Source organism: Simochromis diagramma, unplaced genomic scaffold, assembly GCF_900408965.1.
Source record: "Simochromis diagramma unplaced genomic scaffold, fSimDia1.1 OVJJ01000216.1, whole genome shotgun sequence".
In the NCBI taxonomy this organism is placed as follows: Eukaryota; Metazoa; Chordata; class Actinopteri; order Cichliformes; family Cichlidae; genus Simochromis; species Simochromis diagramma.
In genome coordinates this window covers 7,760,527-7,786,036 of record NW_024386883.1, presented here as the reverse complement: position 1 = coordinate 7,786,036, position 25,510 = coordinate 7,760,527, and the positions used below count along the sequence as shown (strand labels likewise).

At 40.1% G+C, this 25,510-nt stretch overlaps 3 protein-coding genes across 7 annotated transcripts in view; 1 reads left to right on the top strand and 2 right to left on the bottom strand.

Annotated features, from left to right (window-relative positions):
- Nucleotides 1-1,723: 1,723 nt before the first annotated feature.
- Nucleotides 1,724-7,909, top strand: LOC120733712 (stanniocalcin-2-like). Of its 2 annotated transcripts, XM_040032064.1 has the most exons (5): nucleotides 1,724-1,730; nucleotides 2,279-2,476; nucleotides 4,278-4,420; nucleotides 6,510-6,721; nucleotides 6,959-7,909. In XM_040032064.1, the coding sequence occupies exons 2-5, from the start codon at nucleotides 2,341-2,343 to the stop codon at nucleotides 7,266-7,268; spliced, it is 801 nt and encodes a 266-aa protein (XP_039887998.1). In that variant the 5' UTR covers nucleotides 1,724-1,730; nucleotides 2,279-2,340; the 3' UTR covers nucleotides 7,269-7,909. The 2 variants fall into 2 exon arrangements, with proteins under 2 accessions (XP_039887998.1, XP_039887997.1); XM_040032063.1 differs by lacking the exon at nucleotides 1,724-1,730 and having other exon boundaries at nucleotides 2,265-2,476.
- Nucleotides 7,910-9,479: 1,570 nt separating this feature from the next.
- Nucleotides 9,480-12,958, bottom strand: bnip1b (BCL2 interacting protein 1b). The gene is made up of 6 exons (XM_040032065.1): nucleotides 12,830-12,958; nucleotides 11,340-11,432; nucleotides 11,121-11,212; nucleotides 10,766-10,873; nucleotides 9,774-9,892; nucleotides 9,480-9,676 (listed from the first exon to the last, which is right to left on the bottom strand). Exons 1-6 carry the CDS (start codon nucleotides 12,911-12,913, stop codon nucleotides 9,480-9,482), a joined length of 693 nt encoding a protein of 230 aa, XP_039887999.1. The 5' UTR covers nucleotides 12,914-12,958.
- Nucleotides 12,959-15,633: 2,675 nt separating this feature from the next.
- crebrf (creb3 regulatory factor) overlaps nucleotides 15,634-25,510 on the bottom strand; it is a 32,745-nt gene continuing 22,868 nt past the window's right edge. For all 4 annotated transcript variants that reach the window (XM_040032060.1, XM_040032057.1, XM_040032059.1 and 1 more), the window contains exon 10: nucleotides 15,634-25,402. In XM_040032060.1, the coding sequence (XP_039887994.1) occupies nucleotides 25,284-25,402 (119 nt within the window). In that variant the 3' untranslated portion in view covers nucleotides 15,634-25,283. The remainder of the gene's footprint in view (nucleotides 25,403-25,510) is intronic.

Genomic DNA, 25,510 nt, shown 5'->3' with positions numbered 1-25,510 from the left:
TGGCTGTAATGTGACCAAATGTGGAAAAGTTCAAGGGGGCCGAATACTTTTGCAAGCCACTGTAAATAAAAACTACAATAATTTCCTTTGTCCAACAAATTTTAGACCAAATTGCATCCACACAGGACTGCACAGGTTCTCCCTGATTTCCTGATATCCATCCATATCCATTTTTATATTGTAGTATTAATCTTTACTACAATTATTGCGAATCTATTTGGCCACGATGATTTTGCAGGAAAAAAATCTGTCCTGACAGCTGAAAGTTTTTGCAAAAATAAATGTAAAAGGAGAGAGCTGTACACATTCCTAAACATGCATATGCAAAGGTGCCACTGCAGTTACTCTGACTGGTTCACGTCTGTTAACTCTGCAGGTTCGTGTGCAGCTAAAACTCACTTCTTTAAATTGTATCAAGGCTTAAAAGTAAGGGCATGACTGCTGTGAATGACAGGCTATTCATGTATGTATTCAGCTTTTCAGGTTTTCTGTTACACGTTGGGGGTTTTTTGGCTTCTCCTCCACCTTCCTGCTCAAATAACACGAGCTTATGGTTACTGTTGGTATAAAGTGTTAAAGGGGGTCTGGCTATATTGAGTGATTTTACATGATATGAGCACTGGCGCTATTTTCTAACTGATATCAGATAGTGCTGGTGGATTTATTTCTCTTTAACTCTTTCCCCAATGTCAAAATGACATTTGACGACCTTGCCTGTTCTCTTAATGTAAAGTCTAGACACCTTAGTTTATCTCAATAAAGTTGTGGTTTGACCTCAAGTTGAATATTTGGTGGGTTTTTCCAAGGGTGACTGCATAGGCAGAGACCGCCCTCACTAACCTCTGATGCAAACCCAGTTATTTTGTTCCCTAAGTTTCAAAAGTTGCTTCTTCTAGGCTGACAGGTGTTAAAAAGTTGAAGTTGTTCTTTAATAGTTGATCAAACATTAGTTGAGTCTCTGCTGACCCAATTTTGATTGGCCAGTTGTTCACGGGAAGCAAACAAAAAACTTGATAATAGGTGGCAACAACACTTGAATATGTAACTAAGTCTCACACAGATAAATATCTAAGTATTCTCAAATTAATCATTAAATATTGCCTCCAGCTCCAGTAGTCTCTTTGGTGACATTAGGGTGAAATAATATGGAGCGATTACTGGAAGGTGGTCTGATATTCCTAACATGCACAAACTGTGCAGGTTATAGGTTTAGTATCAAAGATGTGAAGGAGAATTAACTATAGCTACTATATTTTACTTTAGATCAGTTTTGACTTGAAGTCTTGGGAATGTAAATGGAGGCTATGCAATAGCTCTTTTGTGCACATCTATATTTTCACTTTCTATTAAAAGAACTTCTAAAACTGTTACTTTACAAGTTATTGCAGTGCACTGGTACTTCTACTTCTGTTTGCTCATTTTCTTTGGTTGTCAGTAAAGATGTAGCCATAGATCAGCACATCACAATGTGGGACAATGTCTCAAAAAGCGGAGTGGGCTGCTGTGCAGTCTCAGCAGCAGTCCTCATGGACAACGGGTCATACTACCTGCGCTGCTTCTTAGTGCCTTTTGAGAGATCTATAAAAGATTAAGTATTTCGCGTGTGAAAGTGTTCCTGGATGTTTAGTATAAAAATGCTGCGTGTTTACGCAGAAGTTGTTTCACGCTAATATGATGTAGGAAAACTGTAGGATTTCCTCACAGTTGGAAAAACGCGGTGCTCTTCCCATGTGCTGCAGTCCGGGCGCGTCTGACACGTTCCTCATCGCACGCCTCTGCGCCTCGCCAAGAAAGCAGCTGCAAGCCGTCAAACACACCCCCGCAGACTCTGGAGGAACAAGCGGCCTCTATAAGAACATTTTCACTTCTGGGGAGAGCTGATGGGAATGGGATTCACTTTCTTTTCTGTGTTCGCTCAACGTGATCCTTCCCATTTCTGCTTGACCCCATTTCTGTCCTCCGTGGGTCCTTCTTCGTGTTTTTTTTTTTTTACCAAGAAACAAAAAAAAAAAAAAACCCGAAATCACTACTTGTCTCTTTTTGTTTTCAAATTCATGGATCTTCTGCTGGGGTGAGGGGGTGGAGGTTCCTCTTTTACTCTCATCAATGAAAAACCTTCAGCTGCGCAAGTGCTGCGCGGTCACGGCGCTAGGCTGTGATTGGTGGAGACCCAAGCTCCAGCCTTCGTGAACGCGCCGGTCTCCTGCGGCTCTACATATATATATAGACTCGATCTCCTAGTCACAGAGTAAAGTTATTCAAAGGTTTCGAGCTCTAGCTGCGCGAACTTCTACCAAGAGAAGAAACGAGCACCGCACATACGCTGACTCGACCTCAGCCATGCCGGTGAACGCGTCCGCTGTCTCCACTGTGTTTTTTCTGCTGCTGGTGTGTCATGTGCTGACCAACGACCAGCATGATGTTCTGGAGCAAGAAGTGAGCCAGATGAGGAGGCGCATCTCTTTGCAGAGCACAGGTGAGCCGCCACGTGCAAGTTTTCACAGGTCGTGTAACGGTCGCATTTAAGCGTCGGAAACTGCATTTTGAAGAAAACTTTACATGCCCGAGGCCCTTGTTGGCCCTAAAAAAAAAAAAAAAAGAGCTTGAGGGGTGCTACTTTTTTTTTTTTTTTTTTCTCCCCCTTATTGCGCATTTAATCTCATTGTAAGACAACCTGTTGGCCGTGCGCGCCTCTCTAACCTCCTGTGCTGTTGGTGACTGTAATTCAATGCGCGACTCCGGTGGTTCGACCCTGTCCATGCACATTCCCTCTGTATCCCTTTCCCGGTGTTCTGACAAACATCCTACTTTGGCAACACGTCTTACCGTAAGTAGTTTATGCACATTTCTGCTGTCATAGTAATTCCAGCACAAAGTTAAGTTAGTATGACTGTTTGCCACTTAACTTTGCCCATCAGAGTATGCTTGTAGCTCATATTCATAAAGCCAAGACGGCTTGCCACTTAATTTTAGCCGCTAAAGTATGCTTCTAGCTAGGACTGGGCGATATGTCGAGTTTTTTAAAAATATATCGATATATTTTTATACGAGATAAGATATGTGACTCTATCGTTTATATAGATATAGACTGTTACGTTATAATACTCATGGAACCGCAAGTTTGTCTCTTTTCTCTCTACGTGTTACTCGGCCTCGGCCTCTCCTTCACTGAACACAACTCCCCCTCCCCCATCGCTTCACCTGCAGCTAACGACAAGATGGACGCGGCAGCTATCAAAGAGGCGCTGGTCGGTAAAAAGAGAAAATTTGGAGATTACTATTTTGGTGCTGCAGCGTTACACTCGTTAAAATGAGGTTAACGCCATAACTGTATTAACGCGACAAGTCTCCGTTAACGAGTTACCGCGGATCGCCCCGTGCGTGGGGCTGCACGGCGTCAACGCGTTAGCGTTGCGGTTAGCGTTAGCGGTTACCTCGTTAACGTGTTGACGCCGTGCAACTAGCACTAGTATTTTCACAATTTACAACAGCGCCATAAAGTGCAAAATGAAGAGTGTGTGAAACTGTGCTGTCTCCTGGCCCGAAACAAACTACCTTACATAACTCGCTGTATTTTCCAGACTATGTAACCTTTCACTAAAATCCTTTCATTTTCTCAAAAATCGACAGTGTGCCTTATGTATGAATTCTGGTTGTGCTTTTGTGTCTAATCTGTAAGGAAAGCTGATCAAAAAGTACTATCTAACATTTAAATGTCTAAATCCTCATATTTACATTCCATACACTTACAGATGGGTTTCTGATAGAGTTGAGGATCCATATTAGCTCGACAGGCTCGATACTTCTATCTTAAGTTCAGTATGTAGCCCAGTGAATTGTTTTTAATACATTATTTTTGTTTTGGAAATGGAAAAATGTATACCTCTCCAAAAACATGAGTGTCAAAATATATGAAAAGCTGAAAGGTGTGCTTTGTTTGTTAATTATTGTGGGAAGTAAACAAAAACACAATAATTTAGCGGTCATTAAAATGTGATCAGAATTTGCAAATGGAGGATGATTCATCTACTAAATCATGACACTCCTCTCCCCTACATAAGCTGCCTGTTTAAGTTAAAAGTATTATTATTACTGGCCCTGCATTTCCTTTGTGTTGGCTTGATATGAAAAATTTGCAGTATGGCATGATACTAATTTCTGAAAAGTGAAGGCCAAAGGTCTGAGGCTTGACAGTGGATGTGTATTGTTTTTAATATTATAATATTATTTGGCACATTAACCTGGAAAGTTAATGCTGATCTCTCACTGTCTCGTAGTGGAGCTCCAGAGTTGCATGGTGAATTCAGCTGATGTTGGCTGTGGGATGTTTCAGTGTTTCAGCAACAACTCCTGTGAAATCCGAGGGCTGGACCACATATGTCTTACTCTGCTGCACAACGCTGGACACTACGACTCGCAGGTGAGGATAAGCCAGTGTGTCTCACATTCATTCAAACTCATTAAGTCGTGTCGTTACACCTGTGGGGCACTAACTGACAGGCTGAGGGGAAGTTCAGAAGTTGCCTGGGCAGGGTTGGAGAAGGCATATCTGGATGCGTGTTTTTATTTCATTTAATCCCTTCCATCATTGCGGTCATTTGTGAGGAATGCTTGTTGTATAAGAAGCAGTGTATCGTTATGCATGGCAGCACAGTTACAGCACAGCGTGAGAGGGGAAGTGAAAGGAGAGAACAGGAACATCCTGTCCACATTACTAGAATAGAAATGTATGAGAAAATGATGCAGGCCTAATGTGTCCCCAGTTTGAGCAGAAACAGAAGATGATGTTCTTTGAGGATCTCTGAGTGAATGTACCTGATACGGATGGTCGTGGATTAAAGGATAGTGTTGCAGGAAACTTGTTCAGTGCTTCTTCCCATTGGGGTAGAAATGTTTCATAACATGATAAAGATGATCACCCAGAAGAACTTTGTAGAGATTTGCAGATCCCCTAAGACCCAATACGTGCCAGCAAAAAGCCCCCCACAGCATTACAGAGCCACCGGATCCCCTCAATGTAGGGGTCAAGCATTTAGGCCTTTACCATTCTCTTAGTGTGCACCACTTATTGCTGGGGCACTTGTTGAGGATATAGATGACAATCTGAAATTTGTTTAGGTCAGCGCCACATGTTGGCTTTTTTTTTTCTTCACTGCTTAACTCGCAGATTCAAATTTGTCTTTGTACATGCACAGCCACCCTCTTATTATATCTTACTTTGTTTTTTCCTCACATACTGTACTAATGCGCTAGCAGCACCAAATGACCTTACTCCAGTTGAGCAGTTGGACAAATACACTGACGATTGGGAGAGTTCACCAGCGGTCATGAAGATCCATATAGAGCATCCACAGAGGTCAAACTGTTTTTGTGCCAGGCTGTCAACATGTTGTGGTTTGGTTTTTTGTTTTCTCTCACTCTCTGCTGTAAAAGTGGATGAGGATAGTCTGGCTTTTAGAGCCTACCCCAAGCGTCTGTTAGAACTGCCAACAGTGTACAGAATGTAATTTAGGAAAAATATTCCTTTTAAAGTATACAAAAATGAAGTGAAATGCATTACAAGATATTTAGTTTACATACTCAAAAAGGAGTGTGAAGAAGTGGACATTTATTTAACCTCACCCCTTCTCTGTAAGTCATAAGTTATTTTTCAATACAGTTCTATTTACATGGCACCAAATAACAAAGACAGTTGCCTTGAGGCACTTTATATTGTGAGGTAAAGATCATACAGCAACCCAGCAAAAACTAATGTTTTTCACAGAGCATTTGGTTTTCTGGTCTCTGGACACCACTACAGGTTTCAAATCATTAAAGTGCAGATTTTAGCTTTAATTCAAGGGATTTAACAAAAGTATTGCAATAGCTGTCGCGTTAGCAATTCGGCACATGAGTTCTTCAATGCAAAGAAATGGGATATTCTTCAAGTCAGCAGGTTTTCAGCCTCTGACGATAAAACTGAAATTAAAGAGCCACAAACGAGCTTAAATTGAAGGTGGCTTCAGTATAGGACTAACATGCCATCTGAAGGGAGGAAATGCAGCATCTGGTGATGTCCGACGGTTCTAGACGTCACACAGTCGGTGACTACAAACCATTTTAATCAAACTATTTAAAAAAAACAAAAAAAACAAAAATTCCTTATTTTAAAATTGTTACTTTTCAGCCTCTAAAAATTGAGGACTGTGTATAAAAATGGTTGTATTTCCTAAACAGTACTTCAGGTAAACGCCTTGATTTAAGGCTGTCACAAATTATTTGTTTTGTTTGCGTAGCATTTTCATAGAACTTAGACCAACTCAAAGTACTTTATAGATGACTGAAAAGATGATAAATCAAACATGGACATAAATAATAAATCAATAATAGAATACAAAAACTAGAAGTCTTTGAATCTGATAGAAAATACTATTGGAAATAAAAACATGGTTGCAATAAAACATTATGTGGGGGGGGGAAATCATGTTTCCCTGTAATCGTCCACTCACTGTTCTCCTTTTTTCTCGCAGGGCAAAGCATTTGTGAAGGACACATTGCGGTGCATGGCGTTGGGGCTGCGGCAGCGTTTCAGCTGCATCAGCCGGCGGTGTTCGGCGATAAAGGAGATGGTGTGCGTGCTTCAGAGGGAGTGCTACACCAAACACCAGCTCTGCCTGGCACTGCAGGATCACATGGACACCGTGGAAAACCTGGTGCAGTTCCACCTAATGTTTCCCCCTGGGTGAGAAACACAAATTAACTACTAACAGCCACAATTTTATCGTTTCGATAGATTTATAGATGTGTACAAATAAATGCATTCAAAATTGTCATTAATTGCTCAAATAGAAAAATGAATAAAACTGGGACAGTTCTATTGATTTTGGCACTTCCTGTAAGTGACATTTTTTCTAAATGTACATTTGGACAAAACAGCCAAGTATTTATTGATGACCCTGATGTATTCTCATCCTGCCAGGCCATACGTGGAGCTGATAAACTTCCTGCTGAAGTGCGGAGATGAGGTCAGGATGTGGGTCGGACGCCGTTTGCGTGAACAATGCGAGCATTACTGGGGGTCTCTTTGCAGCAGCTTTGCCGGAAACTGCCCCCTCTGCCAATCAGATACCCTCCACCAAAGCACTTCCCCAGCCACCAGTGCACCATTGCCCATCACTGCTAAACCAGAGGATGGGCCCAGGCTCAGTCATATAGACGACACAACTGAACCAGATTCAGTTGTGTCTGAGAAATCCAGTGTCACTCTTCCACAGACGGATGGAAACTGAGTACACAATTCTATAATACTAGCAGTAGTGGCTAAAAGTATTCAGTGTAGTAATGCATCATAACTTATTCAATCTGCTGGGCATTTGTGCTCCATTAAGGATGGAAGAACAATTATCTACCTCACTTCAATCTCACAGTAGACCACTGCAGCTCAGCAGCAGACGCACGCACACACGTGTACACACACGGAATCAGTAGGTAAAGTGTAGCTCATGGCTCAAAGTCAGTATCCTGTTTACAAGCCCAGTTCCAAAAAAGTTGTGATGCTGTGAAAAATCCAAATAACATTAGAATGCATTATATTTTATTCAGTATTGAACATAGAAAACATACCAAGTGTTTAAACTGGGACACTTTACTGTTTCATGAAAAACATTTGCTCAATTTGAACTTTTACACAGCATCACAACATTTTAGGAACAGAGTTATGAATCTGCTTTTGTATTTATGGAGAAAGTCATATTGTGTACCATGGAGAAACAGATGAGGCGCAGTGTGCAGAAAGGAAAGCACTCATCGGTCAATGTGTTAGAAATGTATTTTTAATGTTCACATTTCATACAGACCTCTGGTGTTGAGAATGTTATCATTTTTTTTTCTTCAATGGATCAAACTCTGTGAACAGTTATTTGAATTTTATTAAAATAAAGTGATACTGATGAACAAACAGAAGTATGTTATTTAAATCAGTCCTATCCTGTTGAACAAGTCTTTTAACAGCACTGCAGTTAAAACTGATATTTTGAGTTTTAAGACATCTGCTGGTGCTTGAGACTTTTAAATGAACTCAAACCCACGGGGCTTTTGTTCAACATTCACACAATCTGACACCTTCAGGGCAACAATCATTCATCGGATTACTGGTTCAGTAGTCTGGAAAGAAGGCATGAGGTAAACAAAAAAAAAAAAACTCTCCTGAGCACATTCACTCTATAACAAAAAAGTAAACAAAGGTTGGTGCATTTTTTTTTTCTTTTTTTTTTTTTTTTTTTTTGCAACCCTGACTAGTTCTGAATTAAAGGTACTGGACACAAGGAGGGCAACCCGCTTTGGGTTTGGTGGGGTTTTTTTGTTTTTTTTTTTTTTGTGTTTTTCTTCCTCTCTTCTCTTAACCAGCCTTTAATTCTACAGCTTAAGTCAGAAGATACTACAGCACAAACAAACCATGACTCAACAGGAGTAGATGGAGTCCTACAATGTTGCTCACTTTTCTGTCTCCCTCTTTTCTTCCTGTCTCTGTGTAAAAGTGAAGCTCCAGCTAAATTCAAATAAGGTTGCCCTCTGCTTGGAGGAAGTGAATATTTTGCATAAGCTGAAACATTTTGTCACGCAGATCACCTCTTTGGATGGATTTTGTTTATTTGCCACAATCGAGGCTTAAAACAAGCCTCCAGTGGTCCCTTGCTTTAGTCACTGACTCCCAACCTTTCAACATGACTGACATGAGGGCAGAATCACAGACTACCTTTTCTTCCTTTTACGTTGGACTGAAGGGGTACAAAGAGATATTACATGAGCATACAGGCTGCTGATCTTTAGATGCTGTCTTATTGCATTATTAAACCTACAGTGTGCTTTAAGGTATCAACATTTCAAAAACTGCACACAATTTGGCAAATATGAGCATCTGAACCTTTATGCTCTCTGTATTTACTTCAATTTAATGTAAATTTCAATGTAAACACATGAATTTCCTCAAGTTCAGGCTTTCTGAAAAAGACCCATCATCCAGAATGATAGAAATGGTCACATTAAGATAACAGAGTCCTTACTGTAACACCAGGGAGGCAGTGTGAGGCATCAAGGAAAAGGCTAAAAAGCAGCAGATCCCTTCTTCAACTGTGACCATTTGCAACATGCGTTCAAACTTTTGACAATGCATTGTATAACCATATCTACTCGAGGCAGGCTGTGGCTTCTTGATGTTTTCTATGAAACTCTGGATGTCAGTTTTACTCACTTTGCTCCTTTCACTGCTGAAGTGGATCTTGAGCTTCAGATATTTTCCAACCCTTCATATTGCATATTATATGTAAGAAGTAACACGTTCCCACTTCACGCCGCCTCTGTGTGCTACAGTCCAGTTTCAGTGCTGCTTCTAAGAGTCCATGTGGTTCATGCTTCTACTTCATACCTCCTACAATTCACTGTGGTAACTCCTTCCAAGCCAGTCCCCACGTCCTTGAGGAAAAACAGACCCAGGCGGCCGACTAAATGAAGGGGAAGAGACGTTTCTTGAGGATGTAGAGGACGGTGGCAAAGAAGAGGGCTAGTGCAAGGAAGATGAGCAGCTTGTCTGTCAGCTCCCGCCGGTTGTACTTCAGGATGAGCTTCCTGCCCAGGTGAATGGTTCCTGTCATGCTTTTAAACTCCTCGTTGGTTTCCTGCACCGTCCTGGATGAGGTGGCTGAATAAGGAGAACGAAGAATTAAAGGCATTAAGGGTTTAGGAGGATCGGTTAGGGAATGTGGACAGGAGGCTGAAACATAAAATTAGATTTTTACCTAGAGTGCCAATGGTGTCCTCACTCTGCTTCACCTGTTCAGACATCATCCTGCTGATAGACATCAGACTCTCTGTGATGTTGCTGCTGGTTTCCACTAAATTTTCCTTGGTTGCTTTCCTGAGACAAAAACACACACACAGAGCAGAGCAGGTGAAGTACTGCAGATGGGTCCTGACATGTCTAATTTATTATTAGATTATATTAAAGTGATTTATTGGAGACTAGAAGGAATCTTTTTCTCATTAAGTAATTTAGAACCTTGTGTTTCTACCACCAGTGCAACTAGCCACTCTATTTTTATATTCATTTATCTTTTTTGGTTCATTTGTGCCAGTTTTTTATCATTTTTTTAAATCACAAATTACCAAAAGCAACAATTAAAAAAAATCTTATTTAATAATCGTTCATGAAAGCATTTTAAACCACAGACATTAGACAAAAGATAGTTTTACAGATGTTAACAAGTGTATCTGTATTTCAGTGTACATCAGATTAGCTGTTGTTTTGACATAGTTGTCATACTGCGATTCATCTGATAACACTCCATAAACATAAACACACATCTGTGTAAAACAGAAATATTATTGGTGGCCTGGGCTTAAAAACAGAAAGAAAACAGTGTAATGGTAATAACTACAGGAAGTAGAGGATAGAAGTTACTGACAGAAATTATGGTATCAGTTTGAAAATCCTAAGCAGCCTTGTTCTCAAGGTGTGTATGATGCCTCTGCCCGGCAGGGTAACGATAATACCCCATCAGCCTTTTACAGCTAAACAGAAACCAGGTAAATTAATACAGGTGACATTAATTTCCTCCTGTTTGGCTGCAGGTATACAAAAATCACTGATCAAAGTTCAGACTGCATATCAGCAGCTCTAACCAGGTGTAGAAGTACGGGAATCTACATAACGCAAACAAACTCGGGGTACACTGAACTGTCTTCGTATTACAGTGCTCTCTAGCAGAGCCTTGGCAGAAACTATATTTACCTCTGTCTGGTGTTGTGGTTTTCCTCACCATGCAGCAGTTCGTCCTTCTCCATGTTGTCTATGGCAAGTTTACAAGCCAGGTTAGCTTTTCTCCACGCTGTCTGGTTGCTGACAAGACAGACAAGAAAAAGCAAAGAATTTTGAGACTGAAAGTTTCTGTTTTAGATTTTTTTTCCATCTTAAGTGCTCGCTTGTGTCTGCATTACCAGTTTACATTATCATTGCAACAAAACAGAAACCAACAACATGTTCACTGGGACACGAGGCAAGTGATTCAAGGGGAAAATAAAATGACTGGTGCTGCACACGCTTATTTTTTTTTTAGATGTGTCTGTGTGCGTCTGTGTCCAAACACCTCAGCATCTGCTTCCATTGGCTCTCGGTCTCTGTTTGGATGGCCACACTGTCTGACTCTTTGTCCTGCTCTTTGGCCATCTGCTCCAGATCCTGGAAGAAACAAAAAAACAACAACATCATGGCATCACATGACACAGATCCAATATTAAGCAAAAAAACAAAACAAAAAAACCCCTGTCAGATGCAGCACCGTGTGGATGTGTAGCTGAGGCCTGACCTGAATTCTGAGCCTCAGCTTGTTGAATTTCTCTTTGACCTGAGCATTGAGCTCCACAAGAGCAGACTGAGGTCCTGGACAATCCCTGATGTCCTACAGACAACACACACACATTGAGTTAAATATAATGTATTAGTTATATTTTATAATTATATCACATCGAGTAAGACATATATCATGTGAATTCATAAATGCACATATCTTTGTGTGAGCAAAGGAGCTTGTGCTTTAGGAGTATGAGACATCCTGTCCATTGTTATAAAGTGTTTTGTCATTGTACACAGTGTACTGAGAGCTTGGCAGCAAGTCAGACTCATTCCCTGTGAATCCTGGATTCCACCAGCTCTGCCCCTTTATCATTGATTCTGTTCACAAGTTTTTTTGGAAGACAGTTTCTATGTGCAGCCAAGAGGTGGAGGCAGTCAAATTCAGTGGACTCAGGATCTCATCTCTGCTTTTTGCTGATGTGGTTCTGGTGGTTGAATCGAGCAATGACCTCCAGCTTGCAGTGGAGCAGTTTGCGGCAGAGTGTGAGGTGGCTGAGAAATGGTGTTACCACTACACATAAGCTGCTGCCCCCAAGTGGTGGAGTTCAAAGCAACTCGGGGTCTTGAGAGGGAAAGGGGAAGTAGGGGATGTGGCACTGTAATTGCCTGCTGTGGTGAAAAGAGATTTAGTGGTTGTTCTACATTCTGGCCCTCACCAATGGACATCAGCTGTCAGTGATGATCTGGCCAAGAGGGCAGCAGAAATCTATACAAATATAACAGCTGTATAAAGATACTTTAAATGGCCAAAAGGACCTGATTGATTGCAATGTAATGTAGAACCATAAAAATACTTGCAAAATATGTCATTTTTTATTACTTTATATATGAAATCCATTTTTAAATCCTGTTGACTAGAGCTATTTAGCAATATAACCAAAGACATTAGACAAAGAAACACTGGCGGTCACTTTTTGATAGGGCAGGTGTCTCTGCACCTCAGCTTACCGCCGTTCCACCATCTGGCTCAGGATATACAGTATAAATTTTAGCACATTTTTCTCCATTAAAAAAAAACTTCACATATTTTTTATATTCATATTATTTACATTTTCTAAAACAATTTGTTAACTTATTTTAATTTCCCTTACTAATTAGGATATCACGAACGCAGAACTAAACAAAGAGTGCGTCGTAAATATTTTTTTAAATAACATCTGATAATAAATGATCATTTTCTTCTCTCGGTTATTTGAATAATTAGAGATTTATTACTCAAAAGTATTATAACTGTCTCAGGAATGATTTGTTTTGCCTAATTAAAATAAACAAAATCAAGAATGTTTTGTGTCTTTTGACTGTCGGAAAGTTAACGTTAGCTTCTTCTTAGCTCAACTTGAAGACCTGTTGTGCGCATGTTCAGCCAGCTCTCCAGAGTTACCAACGGTTCAGAAATGGCTCAGGATGAAAGGACAAACAAGGCGCTCGTTCTTCACTCCTTACCTGAATGAGAGCTTTAATTTCCAGATCATATTTGATAATTTCTTGTGCGCAAATTCGGACGTGAACATCCGCAGAAGACGCCATTGTTGTTTTTGTATGGCAAGCTGGAGGTCCAAAAGAGGTAAAGACGAAGGACCAACGGTAGTCGGATGTTAATTATCCGTGGAATAATCAGAATACTTTATTAATCCCGAGGGAAATTAGGATTTTATAATTCCTTTTTTTAATAAAAAGTGCAGTTACTTATCATTCTGTAGCCCCACTATAATTTTGTCCTTACTTATTGGACAGACAGGATCCACAGTGAAATTTAAATGTGTTTTCAAATGTTTAAACATCATATAAAACAGAACCACTAAATAATTTTAAGTTTGTAATATATAAACTATACTTAGAGAGTCAAAAGTGGCATTTTTAACTAAAAAAAACTACTAAAATTAATTCAGCCTCGGCTGTTACTAATATAAATACTCTTTTTTTTTTTATTAACATCATCAACATCATGGATAGAGACTGTACTATTACTTTTCTACTAAGTGTTAGTATTAACAGTACGTACTGAAAAGGGGGGGTCTTGTGTCATTTTTACACCAGCTAATTTTGTGGAAATCCTGTAAAGGAAAAAGGAGGCCCATGTCTGATCAGTGTTCCCAGCAGTAACCCTGTCAAGATAACAGAATAGACACAGACAGAAATTTCTCCCTTTTTCTGATAGACTCTGTGCTTTGTCTAAACAGCAGCAAACCAGCAAAATATGTACAATACAAGAGTGGAACAGCTATTTTAATGTGGTCTTTTTCGATACTGTTATCGAAAGACAATAAAACCATGAATAGAACTTAATCATAAGCACTTCCTGTTTAGATGCAGCCCTTTTCTGAATGTGTCCAAACCTAATAAACACATCAGTGAGCCACATTGTTGCTTTGGGAAACATTTTCTTTCATTATGAAAAGGTTGGGAGGGGGAGAGACGCCATCCCACACACCACTGCGGTGTACATGTAGGGCATCAAATTATATTAAAGTATTTTTTATAAAAAGAATCAAGGAAATTATATATGGAGTAGAAGCAGCTGTCTGCTTTCAGTTGTAGTCTCCCAATGACATTTGTTGGTGGTAAAAATAAATTTAGAGCCATCAGCAGAAGTGTTCTTATCAGTGGTTCTCTTTGGCTGGATAAAGGCATCTCTCCATTTCACAGGCACTACTTGTGGAGGAGATAATATGGCATTACTCAAAAATCAACCAGAAACACTGGTGAAGATCTTAAGTTTCACTTCGCTTGAATGATCCCGTTTTATTTATATATAGATTGTGCTGGAAACATTCCTCAGAGATTTGGGTCCATACTGACATGACAGCGTCACACAGTTGCTGCAGGTTTGAGAACAGTGAACTCACTGTCGTGTTCAAGAAACCAGTTTGAGATGATCTGAGTTTTGTGACGTGGTGAACTATCATGCTAGAAGCAGCTATCGTAAAGGGATAGACATGCTCGCAATAATACTCAGGTGGGCTGTAGTATTTAAATGATGCTCAGTTTGCACAAAGGGGCCCATAGCGTACCAAGAAAGTATCCCCTACAACATTACAGCACCGCCACTGTTGATATAAGGCAGGGTGGATCCATGCTTTCATGCTGATTGCACCAAATACTTATGCTGCAATTTTAGTGAGCCCATGCTGATTGTAGTCTTGGTGTGGTCTTCTGCTGCTGTAATATTGGATCTGTTGTGTACTCAGGAATGCTCTCCTGCATATCTTGTTGAACTCTTTATGAACTCATTTGCTTAAAATACATTTTTAAGCGACGAAAAATTCAAAAATCATTTATAAAAATCAGGTTGGAAAACTCACACACACACTCGGTCAGTTAAATAAACAAGATTCAGACTGGGGTGCTAATGGTTTTATTGTTTTGATATTAAAATCAATAAACATAATCAGACTAACGTGGTTACAAGCAGAGCTGTGGTACCAACTCCTGGTTGATACAACAGAGAAAAACGATTTAAAAAAAAAAAAAAAAAAAAGAAGAAGGAGAAGAAGAAGAACAGAAAATAAAGAGAGAGGCACAATTACACAACAGAGATTCAGGGCAGGTGTCTGCAGAATGTCGAGCAGCCAGAGACAAAAACTGTCAGAAGCTCTGAAAGAGAATCGGGCTGTTACAGTACAAACCAAAAAATAATAATAATAATGAAATAAAGGTCTTTTACTTTTCCATGCCTGTGCATAAAGCCACCCACTGTGCCTCCAAGAAGAGAAAAAATAAAAAAATAAAAATACAACGTTAAACAAAAAGTTAGTCAAAACAAAAGTATAAACCCAGCACAACATTTATTACACAACATAAATATAACAACTGTCAAGATATTGTATTTGAACAGGCATATATGTGAACTACAAATATAGACGTCATTGCTAAAGAGAGGATCAAGTTAGTTTCAGCAGGATACACTTTTTCTGCAGGTTTTGCTTCTTTATGAAATTATAATCACCAAGAGATCTATTATAGAGCACTTAGCAATGAAGTACAGCCCTCCTACTGAGACTGGGGAGAGGAACACACACAGGACTAACTACAGAAAGATCCCATGCTGTTGATCGAGTCAAATACCATACAAGACCAGAAGCATCGTAACAATGGCATGTAGCTGTGGAGCTCAGTATGGCCGATACCTTCCACATCCGCTACATGTTTGGACTTGTATGGATTTCCTATTATAATCCTCCGTCTGTCTGTCATTATTAAAATTTATAAAGAGAGAATAGTAACCAAACAGATGCCGTCTTTTTTCGGTAAATGTCTCTTGCTCCATGCATTTTGGCAAGTCTGGAAGGAGATGTAAATCATTGCAGTGTTTGGATGATGAGTTGGACGTGTGTAGAAATAGAAAGAGGGGTTTTCTTTTTTATTATTATTAAGTGTGGGTGGTTGTTTGCTTGAATCAGTCTGCCGGAAGAGGAGATTGACCCTTCCCCATCATTCATTGCAAAGGGGAAGGTGAGGGGTCTCTGCCCACCAGCCTTTAGTGGCCCCTGGCTAATCTCAGGGGTTCCCTGACAAGACAACTGCGAACCAAAGCCCTTCTGATAAAAATAAAAATTAAAAAAAGCACCTAGAAGGGGCAAAACATCTCTGGCGCAGTGGTAAAGTTTTACTTCCTTAAAACTAAATTTTCCCCACCAAAAGTTAGAGACCGCAAGCAAGCCAACTCCTGACCTCAGCTCCGTGACGGTGGATCACCTGAACCTCAGCCCAGAGTCATGACCAAAGAGTCACCTGAAGGCAAGGTTCAGTCTGATGACCTACCGAGCTTTTTTCAGGACTTATTAAACTTCCGCTTCATGGGCCCCACAGACAGCGATAATTCAAACTCACAATGAAACTGTAGTCTGACTTGGACTGGTTTACTTAGAAAATAATGAATTATTTTTATCTCATTAGACCACCTTCAGTCTTAAATCTGCTTAAAGTTTCATTTTCAGTCTCCATCTCTCATCACAGCAAACATCTGAAGTCTCTTTTGGTTGCCTGGCCAAAAGAGAGTCCCCATATATATCTATATCACCTAAAAAAAACAAACGTGCATTTCTGACTATAAAGTACTGGCAGAACTGCCCTACTTTGTCTCCTGTTTCCAGTATTTGTGCTAACTGGCTGCTGGCTGCAGTGACATCAAACTTCTCAGCCAAGTTATAGTAAGAAAACAAATCATCTACAACTTAAAAATGGTTGCAATGCTCCTTTAATGGAGGGAGTCATTATTAGACTATTATGCAAGAGGATGTCTGGGTACATGTCAGCAGAGAATATCTCATGAAGCTCAGTCACACCAATCATAACTCTATTTGCACAAAAAGAGTAAATATTTGTAAGTAATAACTAATATAGGACAATTCCTTAATTTTAGTTGGATTCACATTTGACTTTTTTTTAAGTTTGTAATCGTTATGTTAAAGTGTCTATTTTCCAATTTGTGATAGGTGAGCTCAGTTTATTTAAATCTAACTGAGCATTAGTTAGTGACATTTACATCTCTAGATGCTATTACAGGTGTGTACATAAAAGCTATTTACAGAATAGGTTGAGGGAAAAAATTAAGATATACTTCCCAGTTTTTTTTTTCCAGACTTTTTTCTCATGATTTTGATTTTTAAATCTCAGATTTCAGCCTCTTTTTTTTTTTGGGGGGGGGGGGGGGGGGGGGGGTTTCCCCAGTCAAAACTTGAAGATTGTTTCCAGTGGTCCTAATTCTCTTCTATACTAATTAGATCTTTGTCAAAAAATAAATATATATAATTTTTGTATGAACAGTTTCTAGTTTCATTGTGACTTTGATTAAGATCTGTGAATCTCATGACAAGTCTCTGACTTGTGGTAAAGACTGCTTTAGTGGAAAGCTTTAAAGTCTAGCTCCAATCACTGTCTCCTTGCATTGTTAAATTAAAGGACCGAACAAATAAATAAAGAAATGGCAAGAACACTGGGATCAGAGAAAATGACAATAAAATATAATTTAGGGAAAAAAGTGCAACATTTGATAGAGTCAGAGCATAAATATCAAACATATTGATAATAAAAAAAAAAAGATTGAAACACACAAGCAGGACAGCAGCCATTAAAAGATACAACATTCATGATCTTTCTGGATCCTGATGACAAAGTCTCCCTCTGTTGAGACAACAGGAAAAGCTCTGCCAAACACTCGTCTGTCTGTATGATCCTGCTGAGGAAGACTAGTCTACATTCATCAGCAAAGCAGCAGCAGCAGAATTATATACCTCGCTATATCAGCATACAGCAGGTCAGAAGTCAGAAACACAAGACTGACCAGAGTCATCAACAGAAGGAATAATATGGCTAATACAGCTATTTAACACAGCCATGTTAGCACCCAGCCACTGACAGATTAGCACCACAATGTACCTCCATGCTCAGTTTGTCGCTTCATTCGCAACCTGCGACTCCGTGCCAACACTGACTTCAAGGAGGGTCTGGCACTTCATTATAGCAAAGTTAAGAAATGGAAAGTTCGCGTTTATTTGGGATCTTTTTTTTTTTCCTGTCTCGACAAGGTCTCAAAAGGTAGCAACAGAGTGCTCCGTGTCGAAACCTTAGAAGAAGAATGCATTTTAATTGTCTAGGTAAAAAGCAGGCCCAAGTCTCCCTCTGTCTCAGACACAGTGGAAGTTTGCTCTTCTCTACGCGGACACACCAGCGGTGATAGCAGCAGCAGCCAATGCAGAATACACGATAACGTGGCATAGTGGGCAGAGAAAGAGTTCAAAACAGAACCAGGTTTCCCAAAACAATTCAATTTACAGGTTGTCTTTTCTGCTCTTCTTCAGCAAGGCTATTCTACGATCGAGATATGACTAACGGCTCTCATCTGCCTCTTAGGTTGACTATTCTATAAAATGCACTGATTTAGGGTTCAGATGAGGTTTTCATTTCATTATTGAACTTCAAGTTTAGGTTTTGGGAAACCCAGTCCCTGGTTTCTGTAGGGAAACCCCCTCCAGACTGACAGAAGGTGCAGATTTGTGTTCTCATATAACTGATTAAGGCACCTGGTTCAGCAGGCATCATATTCAAAATATTTTTTTTTTTCCTTCTAAGTGTACAAACCAAGTGCAAGGTGAGTAATGCTGTTGGTCTTTTAACTGCCACAGGGAGGGAAAAAAGAAAGATTGGGGGGGACAAAAAAAACCAACCAAACAAAAGAAAAACCCCAACAGGTATGTGTGGTATAAATATACTGTAACTGTGGTATGGACACCCTAAACCAAAATCTGATGTCTCTTTGTGCTCATTCAATAGCAGCAAGTATGAAATCATACAACAGAGCGTACAGAGAGCCCAAAAAGCCATGCAACAACTTTGTGACAATGAACACCCTTTCCCGAATTCTTCCCAATCTGCGAGGAACTCACAGACTTGATTCTCTCAGCGCTATGCAGGGAATCGCCATGCAGAGACAGCTGCGTTCTCATTTTAGGGGAAAATGTGGAGGGTAGTAGTACATGTTTTTGTTTTGTTTGTACAAGCAACAAGGGTTCAAACAAGACAGGATATACATTTGAAATGCCAAAAAACAAAACACAAAAAACCCTCAAAGCCAGACTCTTAGACCTGACAGCACAGCTAGTCCGAGGTTAGGTCATTTAACATTTTTATTCCTGTGATGATTTTTTATGGTAATGTCTATTTTACAGGGTAAGAAGCTTCCTGGAAACAATTACCATATGTACTTTGGTACCAATAAAGGAGAACGGTAAGATCTTTTTAAAAAAACAAAAACAAAGAAAAACTGGTCACATGACTGTCCTTGTAGCTCTGTTTTGGTCTCTACCGGTTGTTGGCTGCAGCAGACAGACAATCTACTGCAGCCAATAAACCGAGACGATGAGCACGAAGCAAAGCCTAAAAAAAAAAAAAGGGTTTACATGTAGACAAACCGATTAGTCCAAGTAAATAATCACTGTTTATAATTCTGGCTATAGATAAATGGCACATTGAGCTGACATGCTGGACTCCAATTAATATAACTGGAAGTTTATGATTTCAATACTTTCTCCTGAATTAGCACCAAATTACACAAAGCTGTACTGGAGGAAACTTACTGGACATTTTTTTGGAAATTATTACACACTGTAAAACAAAGCATTACCCTATAAAAACCGTCTCAGGAGCACTTCTATGCACTTAATTGCACTCATTCAAAACTGCTCTTTCTGAATGAAGCTACATCCACGTGATCTTTAACAGAACCTCTGTGGCTTTGAGCGGTGGTATCAAATCCGTGAGACTGGCTTTTACAAAAGAAGTATTGGTACGCTTAACAATAACGATCATACAAGTCGATAGCACAGAAACGGTGTTGTTGTTTTAAACAAGAAACAGTACAACTCTTCCTCTGATTGGTCCAACAGTGAGTCAGTGAAAGTGATCTGGGCGGAAGTCTGATCTGATCATAGTTACACTGAATGAAATGGTCACACGGAGAGCGTTTTCTGTAAGCACATCTGAATACGGGTGCTTTTTTTTTGTTTTTTTATAAATCCTCGTAGCATTTCTCGGGACAACGAGGCGTAATCAGCACCATGTGACAAACCCCAGCTGGATCACGACTGGAAATCAGAGTGGAAACCATTCAGAGAGGAAGATGCTGCAGATTGTGTTTGCAAGAAGACCAAATTTGGACAAAACGGTGACATTTTGTGAGTTTTTTTTGTAACAAGTCTGTTGGCCTTTGCTTTTAACTTTTATAGAGCATTGCACCATAGTGATTGACATTAACGATTCATAACACACACACACTCTCTCTCACACACATACAGTACGCACAATATTTTGTACAGAGTAAAGAATGGCGACAATAATTGGAATACATAAATATACTTTCTTTTGATTTTTATATGTCATCACATATGTCAGATAGAAGAACGATATTACCCTGATTTGCTGAAGAAGAGCTTTATGGATCCACGTAGCTTTTATTGGACAAGAGTAGCACAAAGTTACACACTCTATTAGCTTAATATTTGACTGTATAGGATTTATGTAATCAGAAATAAAAAAAAAACAGAAAACAGAAAAGAATAAAAGGAATAGTTTTACTGGCGTGGATTTTCACTCATTTCCTTAACTGTTAAAATGCCACAGAGTCTCCTGGTTTGAATGTAAAGTTGCACAGCTTGCGCCTATTCTGTTAAATGTAAAAACCTGTGAGGACTCTTTCTTGTAACCAGCCTTGTGATCGACAGCAAAACACACGCACGCTTCTCTTGTCAGTCGGCCGTCAACCAGCGGCCCTTCAACCACTGTTGACCCCTTACCAGACCTGGATGAAATTATACCCGAAAGCATCGCTTCCAAAGCAGTTCAAACCTTTGGAGTCCTTTTCTTTCAGATACATTTCATCACGTCTGCTACTTTAGTCAAGGTTGTTTTGAGCCAGTCAGGCTGAATTGATTTGTTGTTGTTGTTGTTTACCATATCGGCAGAACAATGTTAGGCCCCCCCCACTCTGGGCAGCCGACTTGTCTGCCATGTTGTTATTTTTGTTTGTGTGTGAAAAGTTATTTAAGAAGGCAATAAGTGTCCGGATTGAGTCTCCATTTGTAATTGGCTTGCCATACAGTACAGTGATATAGTAACTTCCCCCAAGGCGGCCGGGAACAACGTCTTTCAAACAAGCTCTTCCTGGCCGCCCCAGGCTAAACCCTCCTCCTCAATAAGTCACAAGTAGAAATCAGTTTACAAATGATAACAATATAGCTCTCTGAAGAAATGTGTCTACACTGTACATCACCCTGAAGAGGAAGCCAAAGCAGAATCAGTTTTTCCATAGGAAACCTCTACTGAAGGCAAATGAATCGTGACGCCAAGGGGGTCAGCATCAAGATCAACGTAGGGGCCCTGGAATCAAAACCCTCTTGTTTTGTTTTTTTTAGGTTTTTTTTTTTATAATTTTTGTTTTCTTTTAAGACCACAAACATACTTTCACTCGGTCCCTGACCAGGAAATAAACCTATCCTGTCAAGACACTGGGCTTCCCAAAGCCATGCAATGGTACGCTCTTGTGCGCTCATATCATGTCATGGCTCCAGAAATGTGTAGATCTAACCCTCGTCAGGTCGTACACCTGCCCCTCGCTAGTTTACAGACCTAGCAGAGTCAGGCAATAGACCTATCCAAGCAAGTAGTCGTCAAGTACACTTGCAGCATTCACGCCAGGCCATTTAGCAGCAAATGGAAGAGAAAAAAATGCTTTTCTTTTCTTTTCTTTTTGTTTTGTTTTTTTTTTTTCTTTTTTGGACAAAGTGCTTTCGGTTTTTTTAAACATATAAGATAGAGTATTCTATACATATATTTAACATTTAGAAGATACATATTAACTTATAGTTTATTTACAAAACTGAATCACTACTAAGAAAATAGCTATGGACGGTAAGGGGCGAGCAAGTCATTAGGCTACAACTAGTCTAAGAATCAAATATGAATCATGGATACTCGTCATTCTAGTTTCAGAAAAAGCACCATTTCTCCCTTTTTAGACGGAACGGAAAACAGTAAAAAATCTATATGTGTGTGTGTGTGTGTGTAGCACTAGCTGTTATTCAGTCACACAACACAAACTTTATCATCAGCAGACTCACGTCACGCCAGTCTGAATTCAGCTTTGTCAAATTCACATTTTTCTCGTTTTAATATGACCTCCAAATAAATCAATTCTGCTTGAATTGTGAAACATTCCCAGAATAGGTAGCATCTCCTTAAAGGACTTTACCGTAACTGGTAACCAAAGTTATTCTTTATGTCTGTAACCAGTCAGGAAGGATATGACTAATGGAGATTCAATTCAGCAAAGCAAGGCCAGAGGCAGCGATGACCATCTCAGGAAAATACACAATTCAACCAGCTTCATGCTTCAAGACTGAATACAACAGCATGCAAAAGTCTGGGCAAGTCTTACTCTGTATAGCGGACTAATATGAAAAGGCATAAAGTTAAAGACTGAATGATTATCTTTTTATTTTCCTCTTATATCAAAATGACACCAAAAGGTGAAGCTGACCAGTATTGTAGCCTGATAAGTGTATTTTCTTTCTTATTAGGGCTGAATTTCTTCAGCAAAAAAGGCGACCACATAAATCCACTTCAGCTTAGTGGGTGGCAGTAATGATGCCGCTTGGAGTAAAAATGAGTGTCAACCAGATTTTTTTTTTAAATTGTTGTTACACTGATTCTGAGTATTATATGTAGATTATTAATTTGCATGATTAGAGTTCTTTACATTGCTCGTCTTTTTTTGTTTGTTTAGATCAGTTAGATCATCTGCGCCGAGACTTTTGCACGCTGCTGTATGCATGAAAATCTCAACGACAGCGCTGAATCCAGATCAGCCACACTCAGATGGCTCTGGCTTTCTTACACCATCTGACACAACACTGCATCTCGCTCCTTATCTGCTCTCACGCTAGAACCGCCAACAGCGGCACTTCAACGTTCCCCCTCACAGACCCCTCAAAGTAGACCAGCACTTCGCGGCATTGTGTTTTATATAAATCCTGTCTTGATTCTCTGTATTTCAAATCACCCAGCTAAGAATAACAGAAAGGGTGGAGCTTATAGATCAAACCATCAGCCAAACACCTCCACCTCTGACCAACAAACACTCCCAAACCAACGGGAAATCTAGCAGGCAGCTAAAATACAAAAATATAACAAGAGCATGTTTTTTTGGTTTTTGTGTTGGGTTTTTTGTTGTACTCTAACTTTCTCAAAGCAAGGATAGGCTTTAGAAATGTGTCATGCTTAAAAATGAATCAATTGTCATGAAAAGTGGCGTTTCACCATTCATAGATATATCATTAATGTTTCTATGTACAATATTCAGTTAATATATTTGTCTATAGACCTCATCTACATACAGAAATCAAACAAGTGATACAGGAACACAAGATTTTGGTTACTGTTTGAGAAAATTTAACAAGCAAAAAAAAAGAAGAAGAAGAAGAAGAAGAAGAAAAGAAAATTGTAACATAGCTTATCTAGTAGCACTCTTGGTATTCATCCTAGCTAGCGCCATTAACACAATGAGCAGGTGGAGGGAGGAATCAGTTCAGGAATGAAGGGCTTCCTTAAGCAATAAATCTACTGGAGAAGCCAACAGAGGGGTTCAATTTTAGATTCAAAAAAATAAGAAGAAGAAGAAGAAGCAAATGAATGTTCCTTTTCTGTACAGAATTGGACCCAAGCTAATTTCACAGTTCTATGAAGTCCCTGACCCTCCCACAAATCTTACATTCAATACGGCGTCAGGTAAGCTGTGCAAAACCTTACTTTAACTGGCTGGTCGCCATTTCGTTGCATGTGTCTTTGGTACAAAACATAATCAAAAGATAGTGTGCAAATATTTTTTTTGTAACTCTAAAAGAAAAATATCTGTCATCCTTAAACCCCCCCCCCCAAAATCCCCAAAGACGAAAGTACCAAAAACCAAAAGTAATCTATTGCAGAGCCCTCCTATATACACAGACTCTGTGGCATCACGCGACAAGAGCTTCCATTTGTTTATGTACATTCAGAATATTTCGAAACAGCTGAAAGACACAAACTCCACCAGCGTGTCCCTCATCGCACTCGCTATAAGTAGTCCTTTCCTAGGCTGGGAGTTCTGGCCGATCACCTCTCCTCGTTCAGCCCCGCTCACACTCACTCACTCTTACGGAGACGCGCGCGCACACACGCGCACACACACACACACACACACACACACACACACACACACACACACACACACACACACACACACACACACACACACACACACACATACATACACAAGGCACAATGAATAGAACTCTGATCAAACACTAGTATGAACACACCAAACTGCCTGGTCATCTCTACTGTACAAAAAAGGGAAGCCGGTGCCGTTCGCTGGGAGACACAGTTATTTACAGTTTCCTGGAGGAGATGGATCACTGTTTATGTCATCTCTATCGCCGCCAACAGCACCACCATCATCATCTTCCTCACTTTCTGTCTGATCCCACACTGGTCTGTTCCACGCAGTCCAGTTATAACCAGCACAAAGGCCAAAAAGCACCATGCTACATGCGCTTCCTCTTCACATGGTCAACTATGAGCCGTTAAGCTTCCTCCTGCCTGACACGAGCTTCAAACCAGCAGGACGCCTCTCGCTTAATAAAAGCTCTAATGATAACTCTCAGCTTTATTGTTTCGCAGGGATGGCATGAACATATTTAGGCCTTCAATACAAAATATTTCTTGCCACCCCGTAACGCCTCGGAACAAGCCGCTTTTTTCCACTGCAGCTTACAAGGCCATTTTCATCAAGGTGCTTTACTCGATTGGGTTCATTTGACAACCTCAAGTCCACTTTTGTTGCCCTGTGAGGTGAAAGTCTTCTGAGAAATGATAACTGGAACTTTTTTCATGTAAATTCGTCCTTTGTCACTACAACCTCAAACAAACGTGTGAAAGTATTCCAGTGGTTACGCTCATGCGGCTGTTTGTCTCAGCCTCCAACAGAAACAACCCTACACAATGCTATGTTAAACACATCTAATCATCACCAGTGGATTTAGGACGTGCTATTAGCTATACACCTAACCATCACTTGCTTTTAGAGGCGCTTTCCCCCCCCAACGGACGTTCACAATGAGTTGGGAGAACTGTGATGCGCTGACTCTGCACACAGTGCGCAGAGCCAGAAAGCTAGGGTGTATGCCATACAGGTGACATGGCAAAAACAAGCACACATACCTACACACAGGAAGTGGTATGTGTGTTTGTGTGACTAACAATGTGCATGAAAGTCTGGGTTGTAGGGGCATGCAGAGGGGAGCATAGTTACAACAGGACAGCACGATCGTAATACTGAGTCCACTGCTCTCAGTGGAAGGCGGCCTGTCTAGATTTTGGAGGTGGGGACTCGCAGGCCGACCAGTCCGCCGGTGGGATCGCCGCGTCCTGTGTTCTCCAAGATCTTGTTGACGAAGTCTGAAGTCTGCCCAGCAACAGGTGATGGCACTGCACACACAGATACAAAGATACATTAGAACATGTTTATACTAAATACTAAAAGTAAAGTTAACTTTACTTTCAACTGAACTAAAATACGTCTACTGTATCGATCAA

What these genes read in the sequence shown, in the direction of transcription:
- LOC120733712 (XM_040032064.1), top strand. Translation starts at nt 2,341, where the DNA reads ATGCCGGTGAACGCGTCCGCTGTCTCCACTGTGTTTTTTCTGCTGCTG. An exon ending in CATCTCTTTGCAGAGCACAG is followed by an intron (nt 2,477 to 4,277) that starts GTGAGCCGCCAC and finishes ACTGTCTCGTAG; the next exon opens with TGGAGCTCCAGAGTTGCATG. An exon ending in CACCTAATGTTTCCCCCTGG is followed by an intron (nt 6,722 to 6,958) that starts GTGAGAAACACA and finishes TCATCCTGCCAG; the next exon opens with GCCATACGTGGAGCTGATAA.
- bnip1b (XM_040032065.1), bottom strand. Translation starts at nt 12,913, where the DNA reads ATGGCGTCTTCTGCGGATGTTCACGTCCGAATTTGCGCACAAGAAATT. An exon ending in AAATTAAAGCTCTCATTCAG is followed by an intron (nt 11,433 to 12,829) that starts GTAAGGAGTGAA and finishes TGTTGTCTGTAG; the next exon opens with GACATCAGGGATTGTCCAGG. An exon ending in CAATGGAAGCAGATGCTGAG is followed by an intron (nt 10,874 to 11,120) that starts GTGTTTGGACAC and finishes CTGTCTTGTCAG; the next exon opens with CAACCAGACAGCGTGGAGAA.